The sequence below is a fragment of the Oncorhynchus masou genome, chromosome 27 (assembly GCF_036934945.1).
Source record: "Oncorhynchus masou masou isolate Uvic2021 chromosome 27, UVic_Omas_1.1, whole genome shotgun sequence".
Taxonomy (NCBI): domain Eukaryota; kingdom Metazoa; phylum Chordata; class Actinopteri; order Salmoniformes; family Salmonidae; genus Oncorhynchus; species Oncorhynchus masou.
Window position 1 is genome coordinate 39590629 of NC_088238.1, and position 14289 is coordinate 39604917.

The 14289-nt window shown below is 44.9% G+C and overlaps 1 protein-coding gene across 2 annotated transcripts; it reads left to right on the forward strand.

Moving 5' to 3' along the window:
• Positions 1–3665: 3665 nt before the first annotated feature.
• LOC135516122 (uncharacterized) lies at positions 3666–11552 on the forward strand. 2 transcript variants are annotated; one of them, XM_064940178.1, is made up of 7 exons: positions 3666–3989; positions 5501–5674; positions 5872–6057; positions 6337–6493; positions 8153–8207; positions 10131–10355; positions 10589–11552. In XM_064940178.1, exons 1-7 carry the CDS (start codon positions 3923–3925, stop codon positions 10847–10849), a joined length of 1125 nt encoding a protein of 374 aa, XP_064796250.1. In that variant the 5' UTR covers positions 3666–3922; the 3' UTR covers positions 10850–11552. The 2 variants fall into 2 exon arrangements, with proteins under 2 accessions (XP_064796250.1, XP_064796249.1); XM_064940177.1 differs by having other exon boundaries at positions 3668–3989; positions 10553–11552.
• Positions 11553–14289: the final 2737 nt, after the last annotated feature.

Here is a 14289-nt window from a genome sequence, read left to right on the forward strand (position 1 = left end):
CAATCCCTATACCAGTCTGCTGTTCCCACATGCTTCAAGAGGGCCACCATTGTTCCTGTTCCCAAGAAAGCTAAGGTAACTGAGCTAAACGACTACCGCCCCGTAGCACTCACTTCTGTCATCATGAAGTGCTTTGAGAGACTAGTCAAGGACCATATCACCTCCACTCTACCTGACACCCCAGACCCACTCCAATTTGCTTACCGCCCAAATAGGTCCACAGACGACGCAATCTCAACCACACTGCACACTGCCCTAACCCATCTGGACAAGAGGAATACCTATGTGAGAATGCTGTTCATCGACTACAGCTCGGCATTTAACACCATAGTACCCTCCAAGCTCATCATAAAGCTCGAAACCCTGGGTCTCGACCCCGCCCTGTGCAACTGGGTACTGGACTTCCTGACGGGCCTCCCCAGGTGGTGAGGGTAGGCAACAACATCTCCACCCCGCTGATCCTCAACACTGGGGCCCCACAAGGGTGCGTTCTGAGCCCTCTCCTGTACTCCCTGTTCACCCACGACTGCGTGGCCACGCACGCCTCCAACTCAATCATCAAGTTTGCGGACGACACAACAGTGGTAGGCTTGATTACCAACAACGACGAGACGGCCTACAGGGAGGAGGTGAGGGCCCTCGGAGTGTGGTGTCAGGACAATAACCTCACACTCAACGTCAACAAAACTAAGGAGATGATTGTGGACTTCCGGAAACAGCAGAGGGAACACCCCCCTATCCACATCGATGGAACAGTAGTGGAGAGGGTAGCAAGTTTTAAGTTCCTCGGCATACACATCACAGACAAACTGAATTGGTCCACTCACACAGACAGCATCGTGAAGAAGACGCAGCAGCGCCTCTTCAACCTCAGGAGGCTGAAGAAATTTGGCTTGTCACCAAAAGCACTCACAAACTTCTACAGATGCACAATCGAGAGCATCCTGGCGGGCTGTATCACCGCCTGGTACGTCAACTGCTACGCCCACAACCGTAAGGCTCTCCAGAGGGTAGTGAGGTCTGCACAACGCATCACCGGGGGCAAACTACCTGCCCTCCAGGACACCTACACCATGTTACAGGAAGGCCATAAAGATCATCAAGGACAACACCCACCCGAGCCACTGCCTGTTCACCCCGCTATCATCCAGAAGGCGAGGTCAGTACAGGTGCATCAAAGCTGGGACCGAGAGACTGAAAAACAGCTTCTATCTCAAGGCCATCAGACTGTTAAACAGCAACCACTAACATTGAGTGGCTGCTGCCAACACACTGACTCAACTCCAGCCACTTTAATAATGGGAATTGATGGGAAATGATGTAAAATATATCACTAGCCACTTTAAACAATGCTACCTAATATAATGTTTACATACCCTACATTATTCATCTCATATGTATACGTATATACTGTACTCTATCATCTACTGCATCCTTATGTAATACATGTATCACTAGCCACTTTAACTATGCCACTTTGTTTACATACTCATCTCATATGTATATACTGTACTCGATACCATCTACTGTATCTTGCCTATGCTGCTCTGCACCATCACTCATTCATATCTTTATGTACATATTCTTTATCCCCTTACACTGTTAGTTAGATTACTTGTTGGTTATTACTGCATTGTCGGAACAAGAAGCACAAGCATTTCGCTACACTCGCATTAACATCTGCTAACCATGTGTATGTGACAAATAAAATTTGATTTGATTTGACATACGTACATACATACATACATACCATAAATAGACAAATAAATACAGAAATGAAATAAATAAAGACACAAGAAAAGAAAATAATAATTGAAAAAAAGTGTTTTTGACAGAAGTCACTTGAGCCCCGTCTGACACAAAGAGAAGATTCATACAGTTTACAAGCCCACACACAATCTATATACACACACCATTTACCAGAAAGGAGATACATATTTGTACTATTTAATTATAGGAAGCCCTTTTTCTTTTATTCCAGGCTTTATGTAAATATTCCGCAAACGTAAATACACAATGGACCAAAAAAAACATTTCAACTTCTCCTCATCACTAAGCCACATAATGCCAGGGTGTGCTTTCTGGAATAAGAGCAAGTGTATATCGCGGTAGAAAGGGCAATAGAGGATAAAATGAGTTTTGTCCTCTATTTCTTTGAGGTCATAATCTAAAAATGATTAGCTGACATTTTTTATTGAGTGACTGTCAGTGACTGACATAACAAGAGAAAAACTGCTGATGCACAACCCGATTTCAAAATTGTACCTGGTGTATTCTAATGTCCTTACTCTCAATAGAAAGTTGAGACCCCGACTGAGTCCTGCCCCCCCCCCCCACACACACACACACAAAAATTATGTTGGTTATGCTTGGAACTGGCCCTGTAAGTGTCACAATTGAAATGACCATGAACAGCAGGAAAGATCCCAGATTAGGCCTTATGACTGATTAGGCCTTATGACAGATTAGGCATTATGACTGATTAGGCCTTCTGACAGATTAGGCATTATCACTGATTAGGCCTTCTGACAGATTAGGCATTATGACTGATTAGGCCTTCTGACAGATTAGGCATTATGACTGATTAGGCCTTCTGACAGATTAGGCATTATGACTGATTAGGCCTTCTGACAGATTAGGCATTATGACTGATTAGGCCTTCTGAAAGATTAGGCATTATGACTGATTAGGCCTTATGACAGATTAGGCATTATGACTGATTAGGCCTTATGACAGATTAGGCATTATGACTGATTAGGCTTTATGACAGATTAGGCCTTATGACTGATTAGGCTTTATGACAGATTAGGCATTATGACTGATTAGGCCTTCATTTACAGATTAGGCATTATGACTGATTAGGCCTTCTGACAGATTAACAGCATTATGACTGATTAGGCCTTCCTAGACAGATTAGGTGTCATTATGACTGATTAGGCCTTATGACAGATTAGGCATTATGACTGATTAGGCCTTCTGACAGATTAGGCATTATGACTGTTTTAGGTATTAGGCCTTCTGACAGATTAGGCATTATGACTGATTAGGCCAGTGGAGACAGATTAGGCCTTATGACTGATTAGGCCTTCTGAAAGATTAGGCATTATGACTGATTAGCCCAGCCTTCTGACAGATTAGGACATTATGACTGATTAGGCCTTCTGACAGATTAGGCATTATGACTGGATTAGGCCTTATGACAGATTAGGCATTATGACTGATTAGGCCTTCTGACAGATTAGGTCATTATGACAGATTAGGCCTTCCCCGGGATGACTGATTAGGCTTTATGACAGATTAGGCCTCATGACTGCTGTGCAAACCACATCAAGAGATCCAAAGCTGCATCCTAATATTAGTGATGGGATATGTTATTGGGTTCTGGGTTCTTTAGGGTACTGTCTATTCAACCACACCAACCTCACGGTTCTATAATGTCTGTGTTTCAGGCTTCATTGAGTCAGTGTGTGTGTGGTTGTCAGTGTGTGTGTGTGTGTGTGTGTGTAGTTCAAATGAAAGCAGAATGGGAAAACCAAAGTAACCCATGAACATGTCAGAAGCTGTATCGTGACTCTGTTCACTTCCTCTTCCTCGTCCTTTCGAGTGAGTGAGAGAGAGAGAGAGCGAGGGAGAGAGAGAGGGGGAGATACAGCGATACATACAGCAAAATCATATGAAAGGTGCTAAGGCCGGAAGTGTTCGGAAAGAGGAAGTTGAGAGTTGTGAGTCAGAGACAAGAAATTGGTGTGAAGACAGAGATCCACTCAGAGAAACAAGGCATGAACAAATTAGAGTAAGTATGGTGGAGTGGAAAAAAGGACAGAGGTAAAAATAAAAAAAAACAACGGATGAAACTGAACTGGAAAACACAACAAAAAGACAACAAGTGAAGAGGAAAGGAGAAGGCTGAACATTGCGGCAGATGACAGAGTCGGATATGAGAAAAGGCTGTGTCGGCACTCTTCTGGTCCTCATGCTGATACAGACAGGTTGGTTAGACTAACTCGTCTAGAACAAGATTCAAGTTTTAGTTTAGCAAAAACTGAATTAACATACTAATTGAGCATGTAAAAAAAAAATACATATTTCCGTTGTGGTCTTCAAAAACCAAGTTTCATTATATTGCATTGTTATGGTTATGCAGTACTAAAACCTATTTTAACAGTTGAATGTAGGGTAATACACATCCAGCTGATTTAAAAAGTGCAAGGTTTCGACAAAAAGAAAAGTATGTTGCTGGTTTTGACCGTTGTGTTTGTGCGTGTGTGTGCATGCATGTCTGAATGCAGTTGTGGGAAAAGTACTCAATTGTCATACTTGAGTAAAAGTAAAGACACCGTAATAGAAAATGACTCAAGTAAAAATGAAAGTCACCCAATAAAATACTACGTGATTAAAAGTCCAAAAGTATCTAGTTTTAAATGTAGTTAAGTACAGAGGTAGAGAAAGTACTCAATTGTCATAATTGAGTAAAAGTACAAGGTAAAAGTAAATGCTATACATCAAATTCCTTATATTGCGCTAACCAGACGCCACACTTTTCTTTAAATGTTTTATTTTATTTACACACACCAACACTCAGACATAATTTACAAATGCAGCATTTGTGTTTATTGAGTCCGCCAGATCAGAGGCATTATGAATAACAACGCATTAACCTGATAGATGCGTGAATTGGACCATGTTGCGGTCCTGCCTGAGCATTTGAAATGTAACAAGTACTTTTGGGTGCCAAGGAAAATGTATGGGAGTAAAAAGTACATACACTGAGTGTACAAAACATTATGGATACATACACTTTACATGATATACTGTAGACTGGCCAGGCAAATCCAGGTGAAAGCTATGATCCCTTATTTATGTCACTTGTTAAATCCACTTCAATCAGTGTTGATGAAGGGGAAGAGACAGGTTAAAGAAGGATTGCTAAGCCTTGAGACAATTGAGACATTCATTGTGTGTGTGTGCCATTCAGAGGGTGAATGGGCAAGACTAAAGATTGAAGTGCCTTTGAACAGGATATTGTAGTAGGTGGCAGGCACACAGGTTTGTGTCAACAACTGCAACACTTCAGTTCAACAGTTTCCCGCGTGTATCAAGAACGGTCCAGCACACAAAGGACATCCAGCCAACTTGACACAACCATGGAAAGCATTGGAATCAACATGGGCCAGCATCCCTGTGGAACGCTTTCAATATTAGGACGGTGTTCTTAATGTTTTGTATACTCAAGTGTATTTTTGGGAAAGTAGTGGAGGTAAAGGTAAAAGTTGTCAAAAATATAAATAGTAAAGTACAAATACCTCAAAAAAACTACTTAAGCAGTACTTTTTTACCTAAGTACTTTACACCACTGTCTGAATACATGTTCTAGTGTCTTTAAGTGTATGATCCACAAAAACATGGTTTCAGCATTTATTTCACTGGAAGTTTCACTGCTAGTTTTTACTAGCACCGATACAACTTGCCGCAACAACGTCTTCTTTCTTACTTCCCACAGGCATGACAGACAGTGGGATTTCTGTATCTCACAAATGGCATGGAGATTACCTATCTATCACCTGTCGTCTCATGGGGGACAAAGACACTGTTTCTCAGATCAACTGGGAGATGACCGGCAGTTCGAACCACACCACCACCAGATTGAAACTGGGCATCTTCCACCCCGTGTTTGGTACTTAATATAATAATACATATTAATACGTAATACATAATAATGCATATTACTCGCTTTTACTTTGACTATTGATTATTGGTCCCAGTTTACAAACTGAAGAAAGGCAGAATTTGCATAACACAAAATGCCACAAGAATAACACACTTAGATATATAATATAATATATATGAATAATAGAATATTTTGCCATTAAGGTACCTACGTGGTCCCGGAGTACAACGATACTGTGGAGATCCAGGGTAACGCCTCCAGCGGCCATTACACGCTCAGGCTGAGAGGTAGCACTGTGTTGGAGGAGAGTCAGTTCTGCTGTAAGTTCATGACCTTTCCCTCTGGAGGGCTGGAGCAGTGTACAAATACCAGGATTAATGAAAGCACAGGTACCTTTATCTTGTTTGTCTGTCTCTCTCTGTTTCTCTCTCTCCTATCCCCACACATCCTGGTATTTCCCCTCTTTCATTTTCTGTTCCTGTTCTTTTTTGATCACAACTATCCATAAAAAAAAACATTAAAATTATATTATTTCACAACATTTACCAAAACACAAGTTCAACCTTGCCATTACAACCCACTTGGGTTAGGTAGTGCTTGTATGCACAATTTTGTGTGAATTTATGTGAGCATGTTTAAATGTGTGTCTATCTATGGTCTACTCACAGAGGAGGCCCAGGTGTCAGAAGGCCCACAGGGTTTACTAGAGGAGAGACAAGTGGAGCAGTGGGCTCTGCTAGTAATGGGACCTACCATCTGTCTCCTCAGTATCGCAATCTCTCTCTACTACTGCTTGAAGTATTGCTGCAGACACTGCTGCCGCAGGTACCTACTCGTCAACCAAACCCATTCTCTCTCTCTCTCTCTCTCTCTCTCTCTCTCTCTCTCTCTCTCTCTCTCTCTCAAAAGTTTGGACACACCTACTCATTCCAGGCATGCCTTTTTAAAAGGTCATTTGTGGAATTTCTTTCCTTAATGCGTTTGAGTCTATCATTTGTGTTGTGACAAGGTAGGGTTGGTATACAGAATATAGCCCTATTTGGTAAAAGACCAAGTCCATATTATGGCAGGAACAGCTCAAATAAGCAATGAGAAACAACAGTCCATCATTACTTTAAGACATGAATGTCAGTCAATACTGAAGATTTCAAAAACGTTGAACGTTTCTTTAAGCGCAGTAGCAAAAACCATCAAGCGCTATGATGAAACTGGCTCTCATGAGGACCACTACAGGAAAATGAAGACCCAGAGTTTCCTCTGCACACCTCTAGGCTGTGTAAGGGCTATTTGACCAAGAAGGAGAGTGATGGAGCGCTGCATCAGATGACCTGGCCTCCACAATCATCCGACCTCCACCCAATTGAGAGGGTTTGGAATGAGTTGGACTGCAGAGTGAAGGAAAAGCAGCCAAAAGTGCTCAGCAGATGTGGGAACTCCTTCAAGGCTGTTGGAAAAGCATTCCAGGTGAAGCTGGTTGAGAGAATGCCAAGAGAGTGCAAAGCTGTCATCAAGGCAAAGGGTGGCGACATTTAAGGATATATAATATAAATATATTTTGATTTGCTTAATACTTTTTTGGTTACTTTATGATTGCATATGTGCTATTTCATCGTTTTTATGTCTTCACTATTATTCCACCATGTAGCAAATAGTACAAATAAAGAAAAACCCTTATATGAGTAGGTGTGCCCAAACTTTTGATTGGTATATAAATGTACAAAACATTAGGTGAAAAACATGCTATTTTCATGACACATAGTGACCAGGTGAATCCAGGTGAAAGCTATGATCCCTTATTGCTTGAAGTGCCTTTGAATGGGGAATGGTAGTAAGTGCCAGGCGCACAGGTTTGAGTGCATCAAGAACTGCAACCCTGCAGGGTTTTTCACACTCAACAGTTTCCTGTGTGTATCAAGAATGGTCCACCACCCAAAAGACATCCTGCCAACTTGACACAACTGAGGGAAGCATTTGAGTCAGCATGGGCCAGCATTCCTGTGGAACGCTTTCAACACCTTGTAGAGTCCATGCCTCAACGAATCAGGGCTGTTCTGAGGGCAAAAGGGGGCGGCAACTCTATATTAGTTTTGTTCACTCAGTGTATATACTGTATATACAGTATATATACAGTATATATATATATATATATATATATATATATATATATATATATATATATATATATATGTCTATAAATATCATTCATCTCTGTATCTCTCTCTTCTTTGTGTCTCTTTATCAAGATAACTCTCTCTCGCAATCCATTTTCCTTTCAAAAAAATCTCCATCTCACTCTCTCTCTCTATATCATTTGCTTTATCTTCTTCTTCTTCTTCTTCTTTTTCGCTCTTATTTTGTCCCACACTCACATGGAACGACGGGCCTCTGTCTCTCAGTAAAGTTTCCAGTAGCACTGACTATAACACCAAAAGTCATCAGATCTCAGATATCTGCTGTTATATATATATATTATTATTTTCCCAGGAGGCGAGTGTTCGAGGTGGAGACTTATCTGACAGACCAGCACACAGACTCAGAGGTAAAGTTATTCTGTCAGCTATTCTTCCAGCTCAACATCCCCTACATACCTTTTTGACACAATGGAAAATAAATGAAGTATCACAAGGCAATTCTAACGCCATTGATGTAACTGAAAGTAGGCTACCTTGGACCATTGCCAAAATACATTGGCCTAACTTCATCTAATGTAGGCTGCCTAATCACAAGCCTTTCTAGAGTCATAGAGATAAAGCATGTCCTCTCTCTATGGCTAGAGTGACCCCTGTAACTATAGCAACCTACGTTACCATGAAAACCCACAGGGCACTGCCACCACGGTTATCGCCATGGTTTCCTGTTGTTCACTGTAAATGACGTACATGTGGTTAGACGTCTCGGTCATCGCTCTGCCGTTTCTCTCTCTCACACACACACACAAATACACACTGGTAAATGTGGTTTGACGTCTCGGCTCATAAGTTTCCCACACGTTTTATTTTTTATTTTATTTTTATTTCACCTTTATTTAACCAGGTAGGCCAGTTGAGTACAAGTTCTCATTTACAACAGCAACCTGGCTAAGATAAAGCAAAGCAGTGCGACACAAACAACAACACAGAGTTACAAATTAAATAAACAAACGTACAGTCAATAACACAATAGAAAAGTCTATATACAGTGTGTGCAAATGAAGTAAGATTAGGCCGTAGTGGCGAAATAATTACAATTTAGCAATTAAACACTGGAGTGATAGATGTGCAGAAGATGAAAGTGCAAGTAGAGATACTTGGGTGCAAAGGAGCAACAATATATATATATAAATAAAATAAATAACAATATAGGGATGAGGTAGTTAGATGGGCTATTTACAGATGGGCTATGTACAGATGCAATGATCTGTAAGCTGCTCTGATAGCTGATGTTTAAAGTTAGTGAGGGAGATATGAGTCTCCAGCTTCAGTGATTTTTGCAATTCGTTCCAGTCATTGGCAGCAGAGAACTGGAAGGAAAGTCAGCCAAAGGAGGAATTGGCTTTGGGGGTGACCAGTGAAATATACCTGTTGGAGTGCGTGCTACGGGTTTGTGCTGCTATGGTGACCAGTGAGCTGAGATAAGGCGGGGCTTTACCTAGCAAAGACTTATAGATGACCTGGAGCCAGTGGGTTTGGCGACGAATATGAAGCGAGGGCCAGCCAACGAGAGCATACAGGTCACAGTGGTGGGTAGTATATGGGGCTTTGTTGACAAAAAGGATGGCACTGTGATAGACTGCATCCAATTTGTTGAGTAGAGTGTTGGAGGCTATTTTGTAAATGACATCACCGGAGTTAAGGATCGGTAGGATAGTAAGTTTTACGAAGGTATGTTTGGCAGCATGAGTGAAGGATGCTTTGTTGCGAAATAGGAAGCCAATTCTAGATTTGAGTCTGGAAGGAGAGTTTACAGTCTAACCAGACACCTAGATATTTGTAGTTGTCCACATATTCTAAGTCAGAACTGTCCAGAGTAGTGATGCTGGACGGGTGGCAGGTGCGGGCAGCGATCGGTTGAAGAGTATGCATTTAGTTTTACTTGCATTTAAGAGCAGTTGGAGGCCACGGAAGGAGTGTTGTATGGCATTGAAGCTCGTCTGGAGGTTAGTTAGCACAGTGTCTATCGAAGGGCCAGAGGTATATAGAATGGTGTCATCTGTGTAGAGGTGGATCAGAGAATCACCAGCCGCAAGAGCGTCATCATTGATGTGTACAGAGAAAAGAGTCGGCCCGAGAATTGAATCCTGTGGCACCCCCATAGAGACTGCCAGAGGTCCGGACGACAGGACCAATTATTTTGAATAGTGTTTACACATGATAGAATAGGATAAAAGGACAACTGAAACATTACTTACCAATTATTTTCAAAACAACATGCATATGACCTAGTCTCTCTTGCCCCACCCCCTCTCTCTCTATATACCATCCAGGAGGTCACAGAGGAGCCACCCCATCAACCCCCACTTCCCTCACCTTCTCCCCTCCAGCTCCAGGGTTTTGACCCCTCTAAGCTGTACACTAAGATCAAGCAGGACCTGCTGTATGGACGACTGTGGAAGGCCTACCAGGGGACAGCTAAGGCCTGGAACCCCACAACACAGCAGGGACCACACCAGCAAGGGCCACAACAAGGGGCAGAACTAGGGCCACAAAAGGTACATCTTTCTTTCGAAAGTTTTTTAAAGTGAATATGCATAAGCACAAGGACACATTGCCTTACAAAACAGTCAATTGAAAACAAATAAATTGAAAAAGATTATGTAATGTTTGTTGAAGCCTGTCCCTCATGCCAAATAACACAGAAATCACACACATACTGTAGAGTATTTGATAACGTCATCATCGTCATCAGGTCTATTTTCTTCTGGGGGATCATCGGGTGTCACAGAGAGAGGAACCAGAAGAACCAGAACTAGAACCTAATCTAGAACAAGAACAAGACCCTCAACCAACCCTTGAAGGAACCGTGGAACCACAGACTGAGCCTGAACCATTAGCCCTGGAACCTGGAACACAGATGGAGGTTCAAGAACCAGAATGTAATTTAGAACTAGAACCCAACTTCCCATCAACCCTTTCTGCACAGAGGGAGGAACTGGAATCAGACATAGGAACAGAGAAAGAGGAAATTGAAGAAACTAGAGACTAACCCTTCAGCGAGGAGGTTCATGAAGGGAAGGTGTGTTGTGTTGTTGTGTGTGTGTGCGGGCCGTGCGTGTGTACGTGTGTGTTGGGAGGAATAATGCACTGTTGACATTGGGTGAATAACCCTGACCTCCTAAGGTTAGCTGTCAATCAATACGATTAATAATTATTGCCCCAGTGGGAAATTTGTAGTGAAAATTAAACTCACAGGGAAATGCCATGGTTTTTCGTTTACTGTGAACATCGTACATGTGGTTAGACGTCTCGGCCATCACTCAGACGTTTCTCTCTCTCTCTCTCTCTCTCTCTCTCTCTCTCTCTCTCTCACACACACACACACACACACACACACAGACAGACAAGAGACAGACCGACTGTATATACTGCACACCACACACCACACACACAATGGTCAATGGGGTTTGAAGTCTCGGCCATCGCTCAGCTGTTTCTCACATTTGAGCTCACAACAGTGTGGCATACAGTAACTGTATGATGTGCGATGTAAATAGAACATTATGCTTTTAAATATAGTAATGGGTTGCATGACCTTTAGATTCTAAAAAAGATCTGTTATAGCCAACTGATCTGTTATTGTAAGGGGCAAGACAGTGAGTGATTTATATTTTGTGTATCTGGTTTTATGATTGCAATTTCTGTATATAATGTTTATTCCTTTGTTTCAATTAAAAATCAGACGAGCAAAAGTGTTTGAGTCCTACACTTGATATCTAGAATATGCCTGCTTTTTTGGGGGGGCCTCTGGGGGACGACACAAGACCATTTATTCACTAACCTCGGTCCCAGGAAATTTAGCACAACGCATACGTCAACGATTCATAGTTGGCCTTAGTGGGAGTGACCATAGAATTCTATGGGAGTGACCTAACTGGGTAAAGTTGGGATAGTTCTAACCACAGGAGGTTAGTGGTACCTTAATTGGGGAGAACGGGCTTGTGGTAATGGCTGGAGTGGAATCAGTGGAATAGTATCAAATACGTCAGTGTTACGGTTTTCTTCTTAGCAAGGATCGGACCATGCGGCGTGGTAATTTTCATACATGTTTAATGAACGAATAAACACGAATAATACAAAACAACAAATGTAACGTGAAAACCTAAACAGCCTATCTGATGACAACAAACACAGAGACAGGAACAATCACCCACAAAACACTCAAAGAATATGGCTGCCTAAATATGGTTCCCAATCAGAGACAACGATAAACACCTGCCTCTGATTGAGAACCACTCCAGACAGCCATAGACTATGCCAGACACCCCCACTAAGCCACAAACCCAATACCTAACAAAACCCCAAGACAAAACACACCACAATAAACCCATGTCACACCCTGGCCTGACCAAATAAATGAAGACAAACACAATATACTTCGACCAGGGCGTGTCAGAACCCCCCCCTAAGGTGCGGACTCCCGGACGCAAACCAAAAACCATAGGGGAGGGTCCGGGTGGGCATCTGTCCATGGTGGCGGCTCCGGCGCGGGACGTGGACCCCACTCTATCAAAGTCTTAGTCCCTCCTCCTCGCGTCCTTGGATAGTACACCCTCGCCATCGACCATGGCCTAGTAGTCCTCACCCAGAACCCCACTGGACTGAGGGGCAGCTCGGGACTGAGGGGCAGCTCGGGACTGAGGCAGCTCGGGACTGAGGGGTAGCTCGGGACTGAGGGGTAGCTCGGAACTGAGGGGAAGCTCGGAACTGAGGGGAAGCTAAGGCAGGTGGTTGGATCTGGCAGATCCTGGCTGGCTGGCGGTTCTGGCAGATCCTGGCCGGCTGGCGGATCTGGAAGAGTCTGGCCGGCTGGCGGATCTGGAAGAGTCTGGCCGGCTGGCGGATCTGGAAGAGTCTGGCCGACTGGCGGATCTGGAAGAGTCTGGAAGAGTCTGGCCGACTGGCGGATCTGGAAGAGTCTGGCCGACTGGCAGGAAGAGTCTGGCTGACTGGAAGAGTCTGGCTGGATCTGGAAGACTGTCTGGCCGACGGATCTGGCTGGATCTGGAAGAGTCTGGCCGACTGGCAGATCTGGAAGAGTCTGGCTGACTGGCAGATCTGGAAGAGTCTGGCTGACTGGCGGATCTGGAAGACTGACGGATCCTGGCAGACTGACGGATCTGGCTGCTCCATGCTGACTGGCGAGTCTGGAAGAGTCTGGCTGACTGGCGGATCTGGAAGAGTCTGGCTGACTGGCGGATCCTGGCTGACTGGCGGATCTGGAAGAGTCTGGCTGACTGGCGGATCTGGAAGAGTCTGGCCGACTGTCCCTGGCTGACTGGCATCTGATCTGGAATCTGAGTCTGGCCGACTGGCAGATCTGGAAGAGTCTGGCCGACTGGAATCTGAGTCTGGCCGACTGGCAGATCTGGAAGAGTCTGGCCGACTGGCAGATCTGGAAGAGTCTGGCCAACTGGCAGATCTGGAAGAGTCTGGCCGACTGGCGGATCCTGGCAAACTGGCGGCTCTGGCTGCTCCATGCTGACTGGCGGCTCTGGCTGCTCCATGCTGACTGGCGGCTCTGGCTGCTCCATGCTGACTGGCGGCTCTGGCTGCTCCATGCTGACTGGCGGCTCTGGCTGCTCCATGCTGACTGGCGGCTCTGGCTGCTCCATGCAGACTGGCAGCTCTGGCTGCTCCATGCAGACTGGCAGCTCTGGCAGCTCCATGCAGACTGGCAGCTCTGGCAGCTCCTTGCAGACTGGCAGCTCCTTGCAGACTGGCAGCTCCTTGCAGACTGGCAGCTCCTTGCAGATTGACAGCTCTAGCTGCTCCATGCAGACGGACAGCTCTGGCTCCTCCATGCAGACTGGCAGCTCTAGCTGCTCCATGCAGACTGGACAGCTCTGGCTCCTCCATGCAGACTGGCAGCTCTAGCTGCTCCATGCAGATTGGCAGCTCTGGCTGCTCCATGCAGACTGGCATCTCTGGCTGCTCCATGCAGACTGGCAGCTCTGGCTGCTCCATGCAGAATGGCAGCTCTGGCTGCTCCATGCAGACTGGCAGCTCTGGCTGCTCCATGCAGACTGGCAGCTCTGGCTGCTCCATGCAGGCTGGCTGCTCTGGCTGTGCTAAACAGGCAGGAGACTCCGGCAGCGCTGTAGAGGAGGAAGGCTCTGGCAGCGCTAAACAGGCGGGAGACTCCGGCAGAGCAGGAGAGGAGGAAGGCTCTGACAGCGCTAAACAGGCGGGAGATTCCAGCAGCGCAGGAGAGGAAGGCTCGGGCAGAGCTGGAGAGGTGAGGCGCACTGTAGGCCTGATGCGTGGTGCTGGCACTGGTGATACTGGGCCGAGGACACGCACAGGAAGCCTGGTGCGGGGAGCTGCCACCGGAGGGCTGGTGCGTGGAGGTGGTACTGGGTAGACCGGACCGTGCAGGCGCACTGGAGCTCTTGAGCACCGAGTCTGCCCAAACTTCCCTGGTTGAAT